A 19,975-nucleotide genomic window follows, 5' to 3' on the forward strand; every position below is an offset into this window, starting at 1 on the left:
GGAGTTTGTCTGACTGCCTCCCCTTTTTTAGCTTCGGAAAAATGCAAAAAAAAAAAAAAAAAAAAAAAAAGAATGTGAAAACTCAGCAACAGAATTTATCTAGTCCAACATTCTGTTTAGTAGGTATTGAAAAAGCTGGAAGGGATAAATGGGAAGTCTGTTTGTAACAACATGCATCTCTCTTTATCTCTCCCCATTCTGATGAAAATTCCTGGCAAGTGGGCCAATCTCATCCAGCATGAAACATGTACTGAGTCTGTGGATGCCACAATTGCTTGCCTCAACTAGTTTTTCATAAGTTTGAACGTTAAATTCTATTCTTCCCAAACAATGTTATGAGTGAAAACAATTTGCCAGCTATTTTAAGAAACTGAAGAGGAAAATTTGCATTTCTTGTATCAGTCAGTACAGGTTATATTATACTGTGGCAGTAAACAGCCCCGTCGCAGTTCGGGTTTTCTGGAAAGCAAACCATGTGATGGAGTTTGGTGTTTAGGGTATTGATTAGGTTTGTGGGAAAGGGAACGGGAAGATGCTGGGTTGGGCAGAGGGAAAGGTCAGGCCCACCTAATGGTCTCAGTACCCATTGGAGTGGTTGCACAAAAGATGAAACAGGCCTTGACCCGTCATTGTGTGAGGGTCACTCCTAGGAACATAGGACCTTGGGCCAGGAAGCTCTCCAGAGCTAAGGCAGTGCCCACAGGGACAGGTGGCTGAATGATGTCAGTGATACCGATCCGAGCAATGGGCCCACAAGCCTTCCCTGAAGGTGTAATTAGTCGGTATATTTCCATAGTCAGTATAATTTATTCTTTGGGCCACTCAGTCCACTTTTTCAGATCCATTTGGGAAAGTTCTTCTAGGATGCTAGTGGCCTCTCTTCCCCGGGAAAACCTAGATTATTGCTCCGGATTCTGCAACTGGTCTCGGGGCTGGCAATGGATATTTCTCACATCTATCCTCCGTTATCCTTTTAAACATCCCTTACCCATCAGCTAGAACCTCTTCTGGTCTCTGTTTCTTACCTGGAGGCATGACCCAGCCCTCAGCCTCAGGGGTCTGAGCCCCTGATCTATATGTCCCTCCCAGCCTGGGTTACTGTACTTGCTCATTCGCCATCGCCCTCGGCCGTTTCTCTCTCCATGCCATGTGACAGAGGCACACTGCCAGATGGGAGGCTTTTTTCTTCTTCCTGTTCTTGAAGGCCATCTTGAGGGAGGCTGTCATCTAGATCAGTGGTCCCCAGCCCCCGGGCTGCAGACCGGTACTGGTCTATGGGCCATTTGGTACCGGTCTGCAGAGAAAGAATAAATAACTTACATTATTTCCGTCTTATTTATATTTAAGTCTGAACGATGTTTTATTTTATTTATTTTATTTTTATTTTTGTATTTTTCTGAAGCTGGAAACGGGGAGAGACAGTCAGACAGACTCCCGCATGCCCCCGACCGGGATCCACCTGGCACGCCCACCAGGGGCGATGCTCTGCCCACCAGGGGGCGATGCTCTGCCCCTCCAGGGCGTCGCTCTGCCACAACCAGAGCCACTCTGGCGCCTGGGGCAAAGGCCACAGAGCCATCCCCAGCGCCCGGGCCATCATTGCTCCAATGGAGCCTTGGCTGCGGGAGGGGAAGAGAGAGACAGAGAGGAAGGAGGGGGTGGGGGTGGAGAAGCAAATGGGCGCTTCTCCTGTGTGCCCTGGCCCGGAATCGAACCCGGGTCCCCCGCACGCCAGGCCGACGCTCTACCGCTGAGCCAACTGGCCAGGTCCCGATGTTTTATTTTTTAAAAATGACCAGATTCCCTCTGTTACATCCCTCTAAGACTCATTCTTGACGCTTGTCTCGGTCACGTGATACATTTAACTGTCCCACCCTAAAGGGCAGTCCGTGAAATTATTTTCTGACATTAAACCGGTCCATGGCCCAAAAAAGGTTGGGGACTACTGTTCTAGGTGATGACTGTTTTTGACTATCCCCACATGTCAAGCTGACCCATTTGTATTTTCTTCCTCTTGTTATCTGGGCATAGAGGATGCCCCATGTGGCCATAGTTGTAAGGTGAGAGGTGAGCACTGGTGCCACAGTGGGAGGTGACGGGTCTGGGTGAGCTGCCGTCCTGCGCATTGTGGTCTTGGTCCTGCGTGATCTTGGGTACCACTTCCATTTCATGTTCTTACGGTTATCTGTGACAAAGCCATCTGAGGACATGAAACTCTGAACACATGGTCACTGGATGAGCCGTGGCAGGCAGTTCACCTGTACCAGGGCGTGGCCAGAAGAGAGGTGTAAGGCTTTCTGCTGTGAATGGGGATGGATCAACAACAGATATCGAGAAACCCAAGTGGAAAACTGATTTGCAGGGAAAATAAAGTGATGTTCATGAATGAAAATGTAACCATAGCATGCTGCATGACTTATCTGTGAATAATACATAATATTGATCTAAACCAGGGGTCCCCAAACTTTTTACACAAGGGGCCAGTTCACTGTCCCTCAGACTGTTGGAGGGCCGCCACATACAGTGCTCCTCTCACTGACCACCAATGAAAGAGGTGCCTCTTCTGGAAGTGCGGCGGGGGGCCAGATAAATGGCCTCAGGGGGCCACATGCGGCCCGCAGGCCATAGTTTGGGGATGCCTGATCTAAACAATATTTAAATATACAAAGAGGATGAATGAGGGGAAGTGTACATATCTGCACGAAGGAAGTCTGAGCTATTATCTGAAACAAAGAGCTAAGCCTGCCCTATAGAACAAGGAGGTAAATATAAAAGTGAATTGTAGCTTTTCATTTAGAATTGAAAGTGCTGACTCTTGTGATGCTGGAATAGGAATTGAGAAGACCGAGCAGGAGACTTTTTAATTTTAAACCTTATGAGATCATTTGACTTGTTTACTGTGCATAGATATATTTTTAGTTAAAAACAGGCAAAATAAGACCAAACCACAGCAGTACGGAGATTATGAAAGGCACAAATTAGTGGGTCAGGAATAAATAATGTTCAAGATGGTTCTGGGAAAATTGGTCTGTGGAAATATACTGAGAAATATCTGTAAAATGTGGTATGTGGGAAAAATTAAGTTAGATAGCTACAACAGATGCAAAAAAATTTCTAAAAGATCAAAATAATAAAGGCCAAACTGTATAGCTTTTAAGAAGAAATGAGAGGTTATCTTCAAAATCTTGAGTTAAGAATAAAAAATAAATCATACATTTGACCAAGGTGTAATGTATAAACATTTGTAAAATAAGATTCCATAACTAAGTAAAAAGACAAATCACAAGAAAGGAGAAGATATGCTAATGCAGAAGACCAGCAGAGGGTTGGTATTCAGAACCTTTCGTAAGCAATTATTAAGAAAAATAATCAAATAGAAAAATAGGCGAACAACTTGAACTGTGATTTTAAAGAGGAGTAAAAACAAATGACCAATAAAGGTAAAAAGATGCTTGATCTCACCAGTAACTGGGAAAAAATAGAAAATAAAACCACTTATCAGAAATGGTAAAAACTAAAAACACTAATGGAGGTTCATGTTGGAGAGAATATGAAATAAGAAGACCCATCATGTACTGCTGGTGTGAGTATAAGACAATGAAGCTACTTGGGGAGCCAACTGACAAAACATAGTGACGTTGAAATTGTGCCTTTTCTTAAACTTAGTCATTTTACTCTTAGAAGTCAACCTAGAGAAACTCTCAAAATATACACAGCAAGGTGTGGATAATAGTGAGTATACTAACTTGATTCATGGTAGGAAAAGTCTGAGAAAAGGCTAAATGACCATTAACAGCTAAACGGGTAAACATGGGATAGTCATAGAACGAAATGCTGTAACATGATTAAGATGAACACATAGCACCACATGTGTGCATAAATCTGAATGGGTTGTTGAACAGCAATTTCTCTGAAGAAGATACAATACACAGATGGCCAATAAGGACATGAAAAGATGCTCAACGTCACTAACCATCAGGGAAACACAAATCCAACCCACAAGGAGAGACCACTCCCACCCAATAGGGTGGATATTATCGAGAAATAGAAAATAGGTGTTAGTAAGGATGTGGAGAAATTGGAACCGTTCTGCAGTGCTGGTTGGAAGAGTATGGAAGCTCCCTAGAATGTTAAACACAGAATTACCACATGATCCAGTAATTCCCCTCCAGGTGTACACCCCAAATCATTGAGAGCAGGGACAGGAACAGGTAGTTGTACACCATTTTTACAGTAGCTTATTCTCAATAGCCCAAGTTGGAAGCAACCCAAGGGTCCACTGATGGATGAAGTGTTCTATATACGTACAGTGGAATATTATTTAGGCTTAAAAGGGAGGAGAATACTGACACATGCTACAGCATGGATGAACCATAAAGACTATGCTAAGTCAGCAATTTTCAACCTTTTTCATCTCATGACATAAATTAATTACTAACATTCTGTGACATCATAACATAGTTTTTGCAAATCTGACAAAAATAGGTATAATTTTGATTCATTCTTACTGGACAGCTATTGTTGTATTGGCAGTTGCCATTTTTTATTTGACAACCCTTTCCCCTCTGACGACCATCAGTTCTCTGTATCTATGAGTCTGTTTCTATTTTATTCTGTTTGACATTTGTTTTGCTTTTTAGATTTTACATTTAAGTGAAATCATGTATTTACCTTTCTCTGAATTATTTCACTAAGCATAATCTCTAGGTCCATTCATGTTGTCATAAATGACAAGATATTATTTTTTATGTGTGAGTAATATTCTGTTGTGTATATATTATACATGCATTGTATCTTTATTTATCTATCGATAGACACTAAGGTTGCTTCCATAGATTGGCTATTGTAAATAATGTTGCAGTGAACATTTGTGTTTTTCATTTTCTCTGGATAAACACCCAGAAGTAGAATAGCTGGACCCAATAGTAGTTCTATTTTAAATTTTTTGAGGAACTTTTATACTGTTGTCCATCAGCAGTGCATGAGAACTTCCTTTTGTTCATATTCTTGCCAACACTTATTTTATTGTCTTTTGATGATAGCCATTCTGACAGGTGTGAGGTGATGTCTCATTGTGGTTTTGACTTGCATTTTCCTGATGAGTAGTAATGTTGAGCATCTTTTCGTGTGTCTGTTGGCCATCTGTATGTCTTTTTTTTTTTTTCATCTATATGTCTTTATTGGAAAAATGTCTATTCAGAAATTCTGCCTATTTAAAATTTTTTATATTGACTTATACAAGTTCTTTGTATATTTTTATATTAACTTCTTATCAGATATGTCATTGGAAAATATCTTCTCCCATTTAATAGGTTACCTTTTCATTTTGTTAATGGTTTCATTCACTGAAGTGGCAACAGCTTTTTTTGTTTTGCACAAAAATCTTTTTAATTTTGTATAGACCTATCTGTGTGTTTTTGCTTATGGTGCTCTTGCCTGAAGAGAAGATCTGAAAAAATATTGCTAAGACTGGTATCAGGGAGTTTACTGACTGTTTCTTTTTCTAGGAGTTTTATAGTTTCAGGCTGTCATGAACACTTCAATCTATTTTGAGTTTATTTTGTATATGGTGTAAGAAAGTGGTCCAATTTTATTCTTATTCATGTAGCTCTCCAGTTTTCCCACCACCATTTATTGAAGAGACTTGTCTTTTCCCCATTGTATATTTTTGCCTCCTTTGTCATAAATTAGTTGACCATATAAGTGTGGGTTTATTTCTGGGCTCTCTCTTCTGCTCCATTGGCCTGTATTCATGATTTTGTGCCAGTACTGTGCTGTTTTGATTACCATAGCTTTGTAATGAAAGCAAGGAGCATGATGCCTCCAGTTTTGTTCTTTTGAAAGATTGCTTTGCCTATTCAAGGTCTTTTGTGGTTCCATAATAAATACTTTATTTTGATGATTATGTTCTTAGACATTCTTTCACTGAATATTATATATTACATTTAATTTTGTATGCATGTATGTACAGTTTGATTTAGTGATTTAACTTTCTAATAGGTTTGCCCAGTGTTGATGTTCATGTATTATTTTACTGTATGAAACTTGGTTTACTTGGTGAAGACATGTCATTGAAATTATTTTCCAATATGAAATAAACCCAGTTTCTTTCCATTTATTTCCTTTATTCTCATACATTTAAATTTATCTGTGGGAATTTTAGGCAAAATTCATTAAAAAAAATTTTTTTTTATTATTTTTTTTTGTGTGTGTATTTTTCTGAAGCTGGAAACGGGGAGAGACAGACAGACTCCCGCATGCGCCCGACCAGGATCCACCCGGCACGCCCACCAGGGGGCGACGCTCTGCCCACCAGGGGGCGATGCTCTGCCCCTCCGGGGCGTCGCTCGTTGCGACCAGAGCCACTCTAGCGCCTGGGGCAGAGGCCAAGGAGCCATCCCTAGCGCCCGGGCCATCTTTGCTCCAATGGAGCCTCGGCTGCAGGAGGGGAAGAGAGAGACAGAGAGGAAGGAGAGGGGGAGGGGTGGAGAAGCAGATGGGCACTTCTCCTGTGTGCCCTGGCCGGGAATCGAACCCAGGACCTCTGCACGCCAGGCCAACCGGCCAGGGCCCAAAATTCATTTTTTATTTAAGGAATACTGGTAGCATAGTAAAAATTCTATTTAAATTGTAGTTCATGGAAAATTAATGAAAGTCTTTCCAACTTTAGGTATTGTGGTATTAATTTGGCCAAAGATTGTTTTATAGTATTTATCTTAATTTGTTCTTTCTTTATTTATTTTTGTTTTTCTGATCTCTTTTGTTCCAGCTTGTGATGAATGGAAAATATTACCGAAACCAAATCTTCATAGAGATGTCAACAGATTTGGACATTCTGCAGTTGTCATTAATGGGTAAAAGAAATATATTTATCAGTTATACTACCCACATATTCTGTTATTCTTTTTTTTTTTTTTTTTTTTTTTTACAGAGGCAGACATAGACAGGGACAGACAGGAACGGAGAGAAATGAGAAGCATCAATCATTAGTTTTTCATTGCGCGTTTCAACTTCTTAGTTGTTCATTGATTGCTTTCTCATATGTGCCTTGACTGCGGGCCTTCAGCAGACCGAGTAACCCCTTGCTGGAGCCAGCAACCTTGGGTCCAGGCTGGTGAGCTTTTTGCTCAAGCCCGATGAGCCCGTGCTCAAGCTGGCAACCTCGGGGTCTCAAACCTGGGTCCTTCCACATCCCAGTCCAACGCTCCATCCACTGTGCCACCACCTGGTCAGGCTATTCTGTTATTCTTTTAAAAAACACTTTGTATTTAATAGCATTAGATTTTATGTATCCCTACTGTTCCATGGAGTGCCCTTTGGCTCATTAACCATATTCTTCTGAGATCAGACGAGATCGGGCGCATTCAGGGTGGTATGGCCGTAGACCATTACCATATTCTTTATTCTTTTTTGTTTAAATATATTTAAGGGGTATGGGAAGAGTTAAGGGAAAGATGTTGAGATAAAGCTTCAGATACTTTTAAATAAGTCATTCTGCCTTCTTTCCCTTTTGCAGAGATCAGATCATGAATGTCTTCTTTAAAAACGATCAAAATGAGCTGATAGAAAGGCTAGCCCCTTATTTCTATTGGAGAGAAAGGGTAGCGAGAAGAATTTATTATAATTCTGTCATTAACTAATTACATGATTTTTGACAAGTCTATTAACCTCTCTGGACTTCAGTATCCTTAAACCCATTGGGAATTTGGCTGATCATTAAGTTACCTTCCTGCGATAAGTTATTAAGTTTTTTTTACTTCTATAGCAAAAGTTTGGTAATATAGACTCAAGTGACGGTACAAATGTGCTGGCTCATTTATAAGCTTACAATGTGTAATTTGTAATGACAGATAAATGAGTTCATTTTATTACTATTTAACTCAAAGTATGTAAAAATTATCCAATATGATACTAAAAGCAGGTAGAAGTTGACTACAATGAAACTGTTTAACTGACATCAGTTCGGTTTCAGAATAGTAGTAAATGAAATTCAGAGTGTAAACATATAACTTCTAGTTGAAAAACCGTGTTTTGTTCATTTCTATTTTACTTCTTAAAAAGTAAATGGTATTATTGAAGCATTTTCTGATCTTTTCCATTTATTATATTAATAATATTTTTAGAAATAAAAATGCTGTTGTGACAGCATGTAAATACTATTCAATTGTAAATACTATTCAATTCAGTTATTGTCTGGGATTTTCTTTTGAAATTGAAATTTTAAAAATATTTTTGATTATTTTAGTTTTTTTTTAATTTTCTAAGAGGATAATAAAATACTAAGAAGGTCTTACCTAATTTCTAAATTTTATGTTTGTATTCAAAAATTTTAATTTTAGATAGCAATTCTTTTTTTTAATAAGTAAATTTTTATTAATTTTAATGGGTGACATCAATAAATCAGGGTACATATATTCAAAGAAAACATGTCCAGGTTATCTTGTCATTCAATTATGTTGCATACCCATCACCCAAAGTCAGATTGTCCTCCATCATCCTCTATCTAGTTTTCTTTGTGCCCCTGTCCCTCCCCCTCCCCCTTCCCCTCTCCCTCCTTCCCTCCCCCCCACTAACCACCACATTCTTGTCCATGTCTTTTAGTCTCATTTTTATGTTCCACCAATGTATGGAATCATGTAGTTCTTGGTTTTTTCTGATTTACTTATTTCATTCCGTATAATGTTATCAAGATCCCACCGTTTTGTTGTAAATGATCTGATGTCATCATTTCTTATGGCTGAGTAGTATTCCATAGTGTATATGTGCCACATCTTCTTTATCCAGTCTTCTATTGAAGGGCTTTTTGGTTGTTTCCATGTCTTGGCCACTGTGAACAATGCTGCAGTGAACATGGGGCTGCATGTGTCTTTACGTATCAATGTTTCTGAGTTTTGGGGGTATATACCCAGTACAGTAGAGGGATTGCTGGGCCATAAGGTAGTTCTATTTTCAGTTTTTTGAGGAACCACTATACTTTCTTCCATAATGGTTGTACTACTTTACAGTCCCACCAACAGTGAATGAGGGTTCCTTTTTAGATAGCAATTCTTAAGCGTGCCTTATTTATCCATGAATAGCTATTGTGTATTTCTAAAAAAAATTTGTTTCCTACCTTGATAAAATAATGTAAAATATACATTTAAATTTATTTTTAAAACCAATACATTAAACAGAGACTTTTGTTCATATTGTTTCTTTATTTTTTTTGTTTTGTTTTTATTAGGTCCATGTATATATTTGGAGGATTTTCTAGTGTGCTTCTTAATGATATCCTTGTATACAAGCCTCCAAACTGCAAGGCTTTTAGAGAGGAAGAACTTTGTGAAAATGCTGGTCCAGGGATAAAATGTATTTGGAATAAAAACTACTGTGAATCTTGGGAATCTGGGAATATGAATAATATTCTTAAAGTGAAGTGCCCTCCTAAAACAGGTAAAAGTTTTTTTCTCTTTTCCCAATCTTTGCCACAAAGCCTCTCTACTTGGCCAGTAGTAGACATGCATCTGCTAATGAGAATTTCCTTAGTAGGTTTCCGAAATTAAAATTCATAATCCTCCAATTAGGAATTTAATGTTTGAACTAGACAACAATTACTAATTTAATATCTATATTAGCTATTTTTAGTTTTCTTTAAAAATACTACATATCAATATTTTATACTTCTCATGATCATATATATATAATTTTCCAATGTAAGTAAAAAAATGATTTCAAATACTACTTTCTAAGAAATACTGTGTGTTTCAAAGAAATAATTTATTATGCATTTGGTATTTTTTTTCTTTCCTGAATTATTGCCAAGCCAGACCTTGAAGTTAAAATTTTTTACTATAATTTTGATGATTAGTGTTCTAATTTAATATTTCATATGAAATATTGACTAAATAAAGCAAACTTATAAAAGAGTACTAGTAAATATTTATTCATAAGTGAACGATTAGGATCAAAATTGTTTAATTTTCTTTAATTTATTTTATTTTATTTTATTTTATTTTATTTTTTTTTCATTTTTTCATTTTTCTGAAGCTGGAAACGGGGAGAGACAGTCAGACAGACTCCCGCATGCGCCCGACCGGGATCCACCCGGCACGCCCACCAGGGGCGACGCTCTGCCCACCAGGGGGCGATGCTCTGCCCATCCTGGGCGTCGCCATATTGCGACCAGAGCCACTCTAGCGCCTGAGGCAGAGGCCACAGAGCCATCCCCAGCGCCCGGGCCATCTCTGCTCCAATGGAGCCTTGGCTGCGGGAGGGGAAGAGAGAGACAGAGAGGAAAGCGCGGCGGAGGGGTGGAGAAGCAAATGGGCGCTTCTCCTGTGTGCCCTGGCCGGGAATCGAACCCGGGTCCTCCGCACGCTAGGCCGACGCTCTACCGCTGAGCCAACCGGCCAGGGCCTTAATTTTCTTTAAATGGGTGTATTTCACATTTACAATGCTGCAATTAAATGTATTTTCAAGTTTTGCTCATCTGTAACTCAGATGTCTCTAAATAGCTTTGTGAAGCATGATAGTCTTTGTTGTAATGTTTCCTTTTAGACATAGTAATATATTTTGTTCACTAAAATACCTTTTAGTCTTTTCTCCCACACCCAGCATTTTAAATGGCTAGAGGATCCTGGTAGACTCAATAATTAAGATGAGGGGAGGAGGTATTTAAAACCCTGTAAACACAACTAACTACAAAGTTGACTTCATATTGAAGAACTTATTTGATATTGACGGTTCTATTTATGGTTTAGAAATGTCTTAGAGATGCTTAAACAGATGTTAAAAACGTGTGACTCGGGACGTGTGACATTTTCCTTTTCAGCCTGATGTGTTTCTGTCTCCCGTTTGTGTCGTAGCTGCTTCTGACGACAGGTGTTACCGATACGCTGACTGTGCCAGCTGCACGGCCAATACGAACGGGTGTCAGTGGTGCGATGACAAGAAGTGCGTCTCAGCCAGCAGTAACTGCAGCGTGGTCAGTACCGCTCTGCAACTGGCGGTGTCGTTGTCTCTGCCGCTTTGTAATGACTAGTTTGCCAGTCATCTGTACTGTAGAAAAAAGAAAGCGCTTTGCACCATTAAGAGGATCAGAAAACCTGTAGGGCATTGCTCTATTAGTATGTCGTCAGTGCAAATGCAGTCTGTTGTGTGTCGCTCAAATTTTGTCATTAGTTTAATTTCGAAGCCAGTAACTGTTACTTTTTTGCATGGATGACACTGGGAAAATTCTTACAAACCTGATGAAAAAAAAAACTATAAAAATACCCTATAACTATAAATGCTGTCTTCCATGCTAATGAAAATAGGATTATATAGTAAGTATTAAAATCATTTCCTGGGGCCAGGGGCAGGAGGAAGGGCGTGTTCTTCTCAGACACGCATTAATAGTGGTATGGTCCAGTGTTTTGTTTGTACTTTGAGTGTAAGGCTAACCTGAGGAATGGACAGTGGTAGTTTCTCTTCTATCTGTCTTGAGATCAGCGATTCTCAGTCAGAAGCAATTTTGGACCCCAAGGGACATTGAGCAATGTGTGTAGACATTTTGGGTTGTCACACTGTAGGCTGCTATTATATCATACGTAGGCGGTACATACCAGGGACACTCCTAAATACCCTACAATGCGTGGACAGACCTCCCACAAAACAGTCACCTGGCTCTAATTGTCGACAATGGTGGGATTGAGAAGCCCTGCTTTAGGGAGACTCTTGAAAAAAATTACAAAGTTGATATTGATGGTAGATGAAAATTGATTAAGAGCAGCAAAAATTAACCTTTTAAGGAGGTAGTAGAAAATATCCCACATTTTGTAGATGTCAACAAATTGAAGGAAAAAATTAAGAAGTACTAGAAAGTATATTTAATAGGATTAAAGTTTCCCCAGTTGAGCTTAGAGAACTAAATGATGTGCAAATGGATTTTCAACTAAATACACTATACATTATTTTTTTCTGAATTTTTATTAATTGACAAAAGCGTCCACATTTTTTTCTAGATAGTAGGCAGAGGTAAATGGTAAAAAAAAAAGGGGGGGATTTGAAAACTTAAGTAAAACACTTCTATTGTATCATCTAAACATTATTTCCAGTAACCAGTCCTATTGGATAACATTAAGTTTTATGTTTCTATTCTGCAATAAGATTCAAAACTTAAAAAGGAGGAACATACGCAGTTGCTGCCTCATCAGACTGAACCCTTTTCCTTTCATATAGATGGTGTTGGTATGCAGGGCATGTCAAAAGGAGGTTCACAGTTCTGAGTGTGCAAAACAATTTATTCTTGTATATTCATACTATTTTCAATTTGAACAACGGTAAACCTACTTTTGCCCCACTCTGTATACATTCCAGTTGCTCTAAGTTGCTTTAGGAACAATACATACTTCAATTTTGTTTTAATGTTAATGACACGACTCTTCTTTGAAAATTTAAATCACTTTTTTCATATTTACATTAATATTCGACCAGGCGGTGGCACAATGAATGGATAGAGCGACGGACTGGGCTGCCGAGGACCCAGGTTCAAGACCCCGAGGTCGCCAGCTTGAGCACAGGCTCATCTGGTTTAAACAAAAGCCCACCATCTTGGACCCAAGGTTTCTGGCTCAAGCAATGAATTACTTGGTCTCTTGTAGCCCCACGGTCAAGGCACATATGAGAAAGCAGTCAATGAACAACTAAGGTGTTGCAACAAAAAACTAATGATTGATGCTTCTCATCTCTCTCCGTTCCTGTCTGTCTGTCCCTATCTATCCCTCTCTCTGACTCTCTCTCTGTCTCTATAAAAAAAAGAAAAGAAAAAGAATATATACATTAATATTCACCTAATGAGTTATTTAGTGACTCAGGTGAAAATAGTAGTGAAGAGTGTAGAATAAAGCACGGGAATAAGGGATTCAAATGTAGACTGTTATTACATTAAAATTGCAAGCAGCATTTATTTGAAGGTTTGTTGAATAAACCTGGGTTAATTTGTGTGTTGACGTTTATGCTATAAGTGAAAATACACATTTCTAAAAAGTTGACTTATATAAATTGCTATCAGGTATTCATTTTATAAAGTTGTGGGTTTTTTTTGCTTGATATTTCATTTTTTGTCCATGATGTGTTAACAAGGGGAGCAGTGGTGAGACAATGTAAGTGAACAGATGGTACTCACTTGTAATTTAGACTTTGATGTCATGTATCTTTTTGACAGTTTTATCGCAATGTCTGGTGATTAAGCTAAACCAAATGCTGATGGATACAGAAAGGTCTATGAGATTTTCGTGTAAATGATGTCCACTGATATCCTGTTTCATTATTTAATCATATTTACTGCAAGTTGCATCTATTCTGCTCGAATCGCTTGCATAACCTGCTTACTTGTCACAGATTTTCTTTTTAAGTCTACATCTATGTTGGAGTGAAGATTGGTGGAGTAATGGTTAGTCTTCATAGTCTTTAAAGGTACAGCTGCTTCATTAGGCCCAGAAATGTCAGCCATGTTTCAGAGTAACACTCAGCTTTCTTCCATAATTGATCAAACTGGCCCTGTGTGTAAATGAAGTATAATTTCATCTATTGTACTGGTTCAGTACCAGTAAATGAGTATACTGTTTTAATGAAGAACAGTCTAGTTATTTGGATGGGAACTCTAATGATATCATTGTTATTCTCACAGCTGTCCTTAATTTGTTCTTTTTTATCTTATTCTGAGATGTGGTTTAGCCATTCTCGTCATTTTCACAAGTTATTCTATTAGTCTGATGATTCAAGTAAATTTATTTCTCTTTAGTTAGCTGGCAAGTGTTTGGAACTTGAATGATTCTAAGATTTATATGCTATATGAAAACAAAAAACTGAATTAGAAAAAATAGCAAGAAAGTTAATATGCTTCTAATGAAATGTGATAGTTGTGAGTCACAAAGTAATTTGAAATTTTAAAAATTGTATCTGTTTAGGATGAATAAAGAATAAGGATATATATATCTATGTATTTTCTTTTTAAGAGAGAGAGAGAGAGAGAGAGAGAGAGAGGGAGAGAGGGAGAGAGACAGACAGGGACAGACCAGGAAGGGAGAGAAATGAGAAGCATCAACTCATAGTTGTAGCACCTTAATTGTTCACTGATTGCTTTCTCATATGTGCCTCGACTGGGGGAGGGAGCTTCAGCCAAGCCAGTGACCCCTTGCTCAAGCCAGCAACCTTGGACTCAAGCCAGCAAACTTGGGCTTCAAGCCAGTATGGGGTCATTTTAACGATAACACACTCAAGCTGGCGACCTTGGGGTTTTGAACCTGGATCTTCAGCATCCAAGGTCAACGCTTTATCCACTGCCACTGCCTGGTCAAGCAGTATCTATGTACTTTTTATGTTACCTTATAGTATATGTAATTTGCTGGAAAGGAATAAACATCTTTGCAATGCAAGTGACTATAATGTGCTTTATGTAGGAAAGAGTAGCAGATTATAAGTAAAAATTTTGTGGGTGATATTTAATGTATCTAAGAGGATGAAAATTGCTATAACTTTTGTTATATGTGGGGTAGTTAGAACTAAATTTTAACTTTTAACTTTACTGTCTGGAAAGAAATATTTAGCTCCTTTGCATGATAAAGCCAGAGGCAAGCATTTATTTATTTATTTATTTATTTATTTATTTATTTCAGAGACAGAGAGTGAGTCAGAGAGAGGGATAGACAGGGACAGACAGACAGGAATGGAGAGATGAGAAGCATCAATCATCGTGTTGCAACACCTTAGTTGTTCATTGATTACTCCTCATATGTGCCTTGACCGTGGGCCTTCTGCAGACCGAGCAACCCCGTGCTAGAGCCAGTGACCTTGGGTTCAAGCTGGTGGGCTTTTGCTCAAACCAGATGAGCCTGTGCTCAAGTTGGTGACCTCGGGGTCTTGAACCTGGGTCCTCTGCATCCCAGTCCGACGCTCTATCCACTGCGCCACCGCCTGGTCAGGCCAGAGGCAAGCATTTATACCTGGGGAGTGAAAAGAAAGGTTGAGATGGGGCCCAGGATATAGCCTTAAGTCCTTTATGAATTTTTCTCAAAGAGGAGTGTCACGAAGAATTGATCTAAAAATTTTAGTGTCTGATTTTCATGAGGTAGGTTTTTCATAGATATTGGTAGTAGGTGAAACATCCAAATCTTGGTGTATGTAGTGAGCTACCACTAAAGTTCCTGTGTGGCTGAGTGGTTTTTCTTTTTCTTTTTTAACCTTTAACCTTTTAGAATCTTTTAGTGCTGGAGACTTAGTTGCAATATAATTACACCCTATAGTTGGATTGATCAAAACATAACCTTTGCAGGTTGTTTGCAGCCAGGATAAATGCAATGTGACAAATAGAAGAGAAACATCAATTAACCAAAACCATTATTTAATGTGATATTAGTTTGAGTTATTGAGAAAATAATTCATCTTTTTAAATAGTATTGGATTCTGACAAAGCATCTCTTAAATCTTAATTACTTATCATTTCAATTCTTTCCCAGGGATTTGTATGATAGTTTTTATTATGATTAGAATTCTTTCTTGTGATATTTAAGAGAAATGATTTTATGCATTGGCTGTACTCACTGAATTGGAAGGCTGTTATTAAATTTGATGGAAAATGTTTTCACTGGATAGTTTCTATTTCAAATTGTGTAATTTGCACATCCCCCCCAATAAGCACACATTCCAATTCCAAGAGCTGCAGTTCAACTAAATAAATGAATAAAAAGAGATTTTGATTCAATAGACCTGGATTTGGGGTTAGGAATTTGTAGTTTAAAGTTCACCAGGTAATTTCTATATACTAGAGTTTAAGAATCATTGCTGTAGGAAGGTGAAAAACAACATTTTATCTTTTAACCTTCTAGTCTGTGAAAAACTACACCAAATGCCATGTGAGAAATGAGCAGATCTGTAACAAACTTACCAGCTGTAAAAGCTGTTCTCTGAACTTGAATTGCCAATGGGACCAGAGACAACAGGAATGCCAGGCTTTACCAGGTAAAATTTTCAATTTGGTAAATAGTTTTATAGCCCACAGTTGAGTAACATTATAGTAAAGAGCTTTTAGTACAAACATTCCAGTTTCTAAAATTAAATCAATAGCAAATAATATTATTGGAGTAATAGTAGCATTGTTTCTACAAGAATATTTGTATGTTTGCTTAGGATGCTTTTAAGATGTTTAATGTTGTATTTTTTATACTATTGACATGATCAAAATCCTCTCCCAATATTAAGAATTTGTTTCTCAACATAGAAATTGATAAGCACTTCTACTGATAGTCATATTTAACAAGTGTTAACATTTCGACATACTAGATTTTTTTGTGTGCCATGTTTAAATTCTGGGACTATTTTTTAGTGACTGATTATAATTGTAACATTTATAATTAATTTTATATGACTTAATGAGAATCTAAGTTGTGCAAATGAGAGGAAAGCTCATTATTTTTCCCCTTCTTTTCCAAGTGAGAGGAAGGGAGATAGAGAGACAGACTCCCACATGTGACAGACCGGGATCCACCCAGCAAGCCTCCTAAGGAGGATACTCTGCCAATCTTTGGCTGTTGTTCCATAACTGAGCTATTTTTAGCACCTGAGGGGGAGGCTCCATGGAGCCATCCTCAGCACCGAGGGCCAACTTGCTTGAACCAATCAAGCCATGGCTGCAAGAAGGGAAGAGAGAGAGAAATAGAGAGAGAAAGAAGGGGGGAGGGATAGAGAAGAAGATGGTCACTTCTCCTGTTTGCCCTGGATGAGAATTGAACCCAAGACATCCACATCCCAGGCCAGTGCTCTACCACTGAGCCAACTGGCCGGGGCCATTAAAGCTCATTTTAAAAAGAAGTTTCAATTTATTTTTTACAGTTAACATTCTCCTTAGTTGACCCCAACTACTCTTCCTTTTAAATATTAAAGAGAAAGTCAGAAAATTCATAAGTAATATAGATATTTAATGCTTCATCTTCTTGTTATTCAGATAAATTCAAACACAAACACACTGGTTAAGTGACTTGCTCAAAGTTGCCTGGCCTATAAGGGCAAAAGTAACTATGAACTGGGTGTTCTTTCTCTATTCAATATTAAATTTTCTGAACCTATGTAATTCTAGAATGGATTAGAAAATTCTATCACAGGATTTATGTCTTTCTTATGAGTTCATATAATTAATATAAATTAGATTGCCTTTAAAGGTACAATTTAGATATTGGAATGCTTACTCAGATTTTGAATTGTGTTTCTATATTGATCTTCAAAGGTTTTAAAGTGATACATTATGTGCGTTCAATTTGAGAAAGAGAATACTCGGGCAGTAGGCAGGATTTGAGAAGCAATAGTGAGATGACACTGAACTTGAAAGTAATATTAATTTCTAAGTCTTAAACTCTCAAATCAATATACAGATAAGTAAAAACACTTTCAAAGTCTCTTTACAAAGACAGAGTAAATCCTGGACCAAAATAATAGTTGACTGAAAGGAATGGGTTTATTTAAAGAAAGAGTGATTCAATAAGAAAAGGATTTGGTTACCAGTAGAAGTTTTGAAAATTAATAGTCAAGTTATATTTGGTAATCCCTACCTACTCATTGCCCAGACAAAAAAAAAACATTGATTTGGTATAAAGGCTCCGCTTCATCCAGCTAATATTTTGAAGAGTAATAAATATAATGCACTATAATAAACTATTGTATTATGCACTGCCCTCCCTTGTTCTGTGTTCATGTCTACTAAGCAGTCAGGTGTCTAGGTGGAGCGTGGTTTCCTTTCAGCTCCTCCCAAGAAAGGGGGGGCTGTCCATGGGGGGGCTGAGCTTATGGCTGTTGTACTTTTTCATGAATATTTGTGGATTGCATTTTTTAAACTGATCTCATGTAAACTTGGCAGTTTGACTTTATCTCACTGAACTCATTTGACAAGTTGACTGTGATCCTTTTAACTCTGCAGCTGAGTTGTTGATGCTCAGTACTACTGAAGCCTAAACCATCAAAGCATTAGGTGCAGTGGTATCAGTTAGCCTAGCCTCAAAGGGACGTGCATTTATTTTCATTTGTGTCATTGGTCAACGAGGGATTTGTGGCCTCAGAGAAAAAAAAGGGGACTGGCCAAAAAATCTCAGTCCTTCCTTGATTCAGAAATGTAAGAAAAAGCTACAATTGAACAAAACTTTTATACTGTTTTATTAAAGCGATTTGGTACTTCAGATTCTAGAAGGCAGGAAAACTGCTCTATGTGTGGCCTGAAAATAAAAACCAAGGTGTCTTAAACAATCTTATCAAATGATAATTACAGTTTACTGAGGCATTGCTGTGTTCTGGGCACGGCGAGTTATTCATGATTCCTGCTTTAATAGAACCGTAGTAATTAAAGCAACAGTCTCCTGTTCATGGACCCTATTAGCGGGTCCATGAGGTCAAAACTAATAATACTAAGATATTATCTGCATTTTAAATTCTTCTTCTGTTATGGGTTTACTGTGGAGTTTTCCAAGGGCTGTGATATGTGATTCCAATAGATTGAATGCAGAAGCCAATTAGAGAATACCGTTGTCTTATATTAAGCCACTATTAAAGAGATTTGCAAAAATGTAAAACAGCGCCACCCTTTACACTATTTTTGTTTTGGAGACTATAATTTAAAATAATTAAATATGCTGTTTTAAGTTGTAATATTCCCTCTACCAGCCCTGAATAATTTTATATGAAAAAATTCAAATATATAGAAAAAACCAGAAAGAATATTAGAGAGGACACAGGATCTCCACCCCTAGATTCTGCAGGGACCCTTTGGCTGGGTTTTGTCCCCGATCTCGCTGTCTCCCATCCCTCTATTTATCTGGCAGAACATGTTAATTTGTTGCTGTCAGAGGCGGAATCTGAACTGTCTGCTGCTCTCTCTCAGGGAGAGAATTTGATAATACATCTCCTTTGGGCCTGAAGACGGCATGAAGAAGCAAGATATCCTAGAAGAGTGCATTTGTAATTCATTGTATATACTTAATTTTTGTTTATTTTTAAAAATAATTTTTTTCTCAGTTACTGTTTACTGTCAGTATTATTTTCTGTTCGTTTCAGATATATGGCATAGCAGCTAGACAATTAGGTGCTGAGTGGTACCCCCGATAACTCGGGTCCCCCCGCGGCCTTGTACATAGTTACTATATAGTGTGACTGACTATAGCCCTGTGCTGTAATTTACACCTCTGTTCCGCGACTGCCATTTTATACTTCTTAATCACTTCACCTTGTCACTTGGTACCCCACACCCCACTACCTTATATCAACTGTCAGTCTGAATTTTAAGTTATAATTTAAAACAGATACATCTTTAAATGATCAGTTTCAATTTTTATATGGTCAAAACCAATAGATATAAATGGGTAAAGAAATATATATTTATAATGTGTTTATAAATCTGTTTCAGAAATAGGTGCTGTTTTAACTTACATTTGAGCTGTAAGGATAGAGCACTGTTTAAACTTTAGAAAGATCTGAATAGCTTTGTAAAAAAAAAACAATATCAGGAAGCAAAGATTATAGCTTCTTATCTAAATATAATGAAATTCCCCCCTCCCCACAATTATAATTACATTAGAATAAAAGAACCCAATTTATATCAAAATAGGATACCTGGTCTGTAGGAATTAGATTTGGAACACGATTATCTATACTTGTAGGAATAACATTGAAATTGCTTTTGTTATATGCTGATTATTATTCTATTAGAGTGATCTTGTATTATGTAATCTAGACTTTGGGATATAAATGTAATAATTTACTTGTTGAAATATCATATGCCAATACACCAGATTTACAGAGAAAACCTAGTAAGCAGTTGAAACATTTTAAGATTTTATAGAACCATAGCTTATGTTTAAGAATTCAAGAAAAAATTAGGATCGCCTGCTCTCATTCTCCACTATAAAGTATTCGACTAATTTCATTTAGTATATTATATTGATGTATTTAAATATTTTGTTCAAATTATTTAAACAAA

At 37.6% G+C, this 19,975-nt stretch overlaps 1 protein-coding gene across 2 annotated transcripts in view; it reads left to right on the forward strand.

Annotated features, from left to right (window-relative positions):
- Positions 1 to 19,975, forward strand: part of ATRNL1 (attractin like 1) — a 546,562-nt gene that overhangs the window by 92,992 nt on the left and 433,595 nt on the right. For both annotated transcript variants that reach the window (XM_066238474.1, XM_066238473.1), the window contains exons 11-14: positions 6,770 to 6,854; positions 9,224 to 9,432; positions 10,845 to 10,963; positions 15,846 to 15,978. In XM_066238474.1, the coding sequence (XP_066094571.1) occupies positions 6,770 to 6,854; positions 9,224 to 9,432; positions 10,845 to 10,963; positions 15,846 to 15,978 (546 nt within the window). The remainder of the gene's footprint in view (positions 1 to 6,769; positions 6,855 to 9,223; positions 9,433 to 10,844; positions 10,964 to 15,845; positions 15,979 to 19,975) is intronic.

Source organism: Saccopteryx bilineata, chromosome 7 (genome assembly GCF_036850765.1).
Source record: "Saccopteryx bilineata isolate mSacBil1 chromosome 7, mSacBil1_pri_phased_curated, whole genome shotgun sequence".
In the NCBI taxonomy this organism is placed as follows: Eukaryota; Metazoa; Chordata; class Mammalia; order Chiroptera; family Emballonuridae; genus Saccopteryx; species Saccopteryx bilineata.